A 3,408-nucleotide genomic window follows, 5' to 3' on the forward strand; every position below is an offset into this window, starting at 1 on the left:
TAACAAGTGGAATAAACAAGAAAAAATAATAAAACTAAACTACAAAAAATAAAGGATAAAAACCTTATATTTAAAATGATGAAAACCTTATATTTAAAATGAAAACTACAACAAATAAAGGATGAAAACTTTATATTTAAAATGAAAACTTCAAAAAATAAAAGGATGAAAACCTTATATTTAAAACGAAAACTACAAAAAATAAAAGGATGAAAACCTTATATTTAAAATGATGAAAACCTTATATTTAAAATGAAAACTACAACAAATAAAGGATGAAAACTTTATATTTAAAATGAAAACTTCAAAAAATAAAAGGATGAGAACTTCAAAAAATAAAAGGATGAAAACCTTATATTGTACCTGCATAAACTACTAATGTGTTAATCAGTGCATGATCACTTGACAAGTCATTTTTAATCACCACGTCATTTATTAGCAGCTAGTACAAGTTCTCCTCTAACAGAATTGCAACGGGATGCTGTTCTTCTTGAGGCACGGCAACATAAGCAGTCATTGTAGTTGTTATCATCTTTGAAATCATTACTCTTAGGCATGGCAACACACACAACACTAATATGAGCAGTGCTATCATGATGAGACCTAGAAGGAAAAATGGCTTTGCTACAGCAGCCAGCCATGAACCGCTGAACAGCCAGTCCAGCCAGCCTTGTGCTGTAGCTGCTCCAGGTGTGTGGTCAGTGACATATTTTTGCAGAGCGGTCAAATTCTGCAAAGCTTCATAAATGTCTCCTCCAGTTTCGTATCCATCAGGGATAAAAGTGCAACATGTTTCCCCGATCAGCTTGCAAACTCCTCCTTGTGATGCTGTTAGCAGGTCTAGTGTCAGTCTGTTCTGCAGCACCATCGTTCTGATGGCCTGCTGTTCTCCTGCTAAGGCGGTTCCCAGGGTCTTAGTCAAGTTGATGTGTCGTAGCAGAGCATATCGGTTGATTTCCACATGATCCCGCACCTCGGCAACTCCAATGCCGGGGATCAAGCTCTGTAAGAATTTCACTCCTCCTCCCCAGATGCGAAACTCTCCCGGCACTCCAGTGTCCACTGTAATGCCGAAAGAATTGGGTGAGGCGATGTCCACTTCACGTCTCTGTCGGCTGCTTGGGTGATGTGCAACACTTTGCATGAAGAAGACGTGATCTGATAATTGCACCAGGGCGCACAGACCCCCCCAACCTTCAGGGAGTGACAGATAAGCCTTATTGCCACATAGGAAGTACCAGTCAGCCAAAACTCTGGTTCCTCTACTGCTGGGTGCCGTCCGTGCACATCCTGTCTGGTACTGAGTCTTTGTTTGTAGTGGCATTCGGTAGCTGTAGTCGGAGCGACAGTTGAGGCTCATCAGCGTCGTGTTACTGGCACAGGTGGCGTTGATTTTTCCTGCACCTGGATATTTATTTTCTATCCACTGTTCGTCATTAATGAACTTTTGTGTATACTGTCCATTATTGGCAACAGGTTTTGAGGTTTCATTCCCCATTTTTCCAATTTTTTATTATTTAGTGTATCTGACTTATTTATTTATTTATTTATTTAGTCATGCATGTACTTATATTATTTATAGTATATTGACAACACAGCTGCTATCCACCTTCGCTGGTATGAGGAATGAGAGTGGATGCTCACACGCCCTTCTACTTTCGGACTATTTCCAAAAGCGGTGTGAACTTTACGAGACGGAACTCGACCGTTTTCCCAAACCACCAGCACTTCAGCGAACAGCAGTGAAAGAAAAACACAGTAGGAGCAGCTCAGTCTCTTATTGGACCGTGAAAATTCAGCTTGCTCCGTTAATTAAAACAATACACACACACACATTCACATTCACAGCTTCGACGCGCGCGACCGGAACCCTTATAATAAGGGGAGCTCCCAGAGCTGCTTACTCCCTAGACCCAGTCTAGACCCAGCTGGGGGAGCTACCCAGAGCTCCAAAGCTACCAGTCGACGAGCTTCCAAAGCTTCCAGTCGACGAGCTACGCTACCAGTCGACGAGCTTCCAAAGCTACCAGTCGACGAGCTACTTCCGCTATTTTAAATTCCCTGAACTCAAAATGCGCTTTTACGCAAGATTGTGTCAGTGTGTCTGTATCTACCTGGTCAGTGTCGCCGGGTCTGGTCCACCTCGATCGGGCCCCACCACCGTGGGTCGCTTTCTAAGAACGTTGGCCAAGACTCGAATTTAACGCTCTTGGTCTTTTATCACACACCTAGTATGTGAGCTGTCGACAGGCGAGCAACGTGGACTGGTCACGGAGATGGGACACGATGGAGGCGCTCCGGCTCCGAAGGACCAAGAAATGTTGGGGGAAAACTCTGTAAAAAACCCAGGAGAAATAAAGACACAATGAGACAAAGTTACTTTCTTTATCAAACGTGTACACGGGTGAGCTGCTAAGAACAACTCACACCATGCACAGTGGCTTGGTAATTTTTATAGGCACAGAGCACAGAGACAGTGAGAACAGGATAACAAATAATAAACAGATAAAATAAAACAACTCCATATATGGTGCTAGTCTCGTCAGCAGAGAGCTAGGGAAGATAAAACAATCTAAAACAATATGTCCCAGAAACAAGATGTCTTTGCTGGGAAAGTCTAAAAAGATAATTCTAAACTAATCTAACCATAGGCAAAGGGCAGACGAAAGGCATCTTTGTACATTTAAAAGAAGGTAAAGAAACATAGAATCATTTTTCCTGTAACAACGACTCAGAGCACAGACAGTGGACTCTGGACTTTGTTGACTGGTGTCAGCAGAACCACCTGCCGATCAACGCCAGGAAAACCAAGGAGTTGGTGGTGGACTTCCGGAGACGCAGACCCACCACACTGACTGCGGTGAACATCCAGGGAGTGGACATTGAGATAGTGGACTCTTATAGGTACCTGGGTGTTCACCTGAATAATAAACTGGACTGGAGCCACAACACTGATGCTCTTTACAGGAAGGGTCAGAGCAGACTCTACCTGCTGAGGTGGCTGAGGTCATTTGGAGTCCAGGGAGCGCTTTTAAAGACCTTCTATGACTCTGTCATTTTTTACAGTGTTGTATGTTGGAGCAGTAGTTTATCGGCAGCTGAGAGGAAGAGGTTGGATAAACTCATTAGGAAGGCCAGCTCTGTTCTGGGATGGGATGCAACCTAGATGCATGAAGGAGTGTTTCCGCAGGTCCTTCCTCCCTGCAGCTGTCAGACTGTACAATCAAAACTGCTCCCAACAAACATAGATGTTTACATCAGCGCTGTAACTTGGCACTATTTTATCAACCGATTCACACTATAACCTGGGTTTGCCTCTTATCTGTATTTAATTTTATTTAATTTCAATAACTGTACAGTACTCTGTTTTTGGTAACTATTATCCTTGATGTAAATATGTAAAAAGAT

The 3,408-nt window shown here is 42.8% G+C and overlaps 1 protein-coding gene across 1 annotated transcript; it reads right to left on the bottom strand.

Moving 5' to 3' along the window:
* Positions 1-419: 419 nt before the first annotated feature.
* Positions 420-1,498, bottom strand: LOC146614040 (syncytin-A-like). The gene has a single exon (XM_085378612.1). It carries the CDS (start codon positions 1,496-1,498, stop codon positions 443-445), a length of 1,056 nt encoding a protein of 351 aa, XP_085234738.1. The 3' UTR covers positions 420-442.
* Positions 1,499-3,408: the final 1,910 nt, after the last annotated feature.

Source organism: Diplotaxodon limnothrissa, linkage group LG18 (assembly GCF_057381915.1).
Source record: "Diplotaxodon limnothrissa isolate DT_005_m linkage group LG18, D_limnothrissa_male_GT1.1, whole genome shotgun sequence".
Taxonomy (NCBI): domain Eukaryota; kingdom Metazoa; phylum Chordata; class Actinopteri; order Cichliformes; family Cichlidae; genus Diplotaxodon; species Diplotaxodon limnothrissa.

Coding starts and splice junctions, on each gene's coding strand:
- LOC146614040 (XM_085378612.1), bottom strand. CDS start 1,498: ATGGGGAATGAAACCTCAAAACCTGTTGCCAATAATGGACAGTATACA.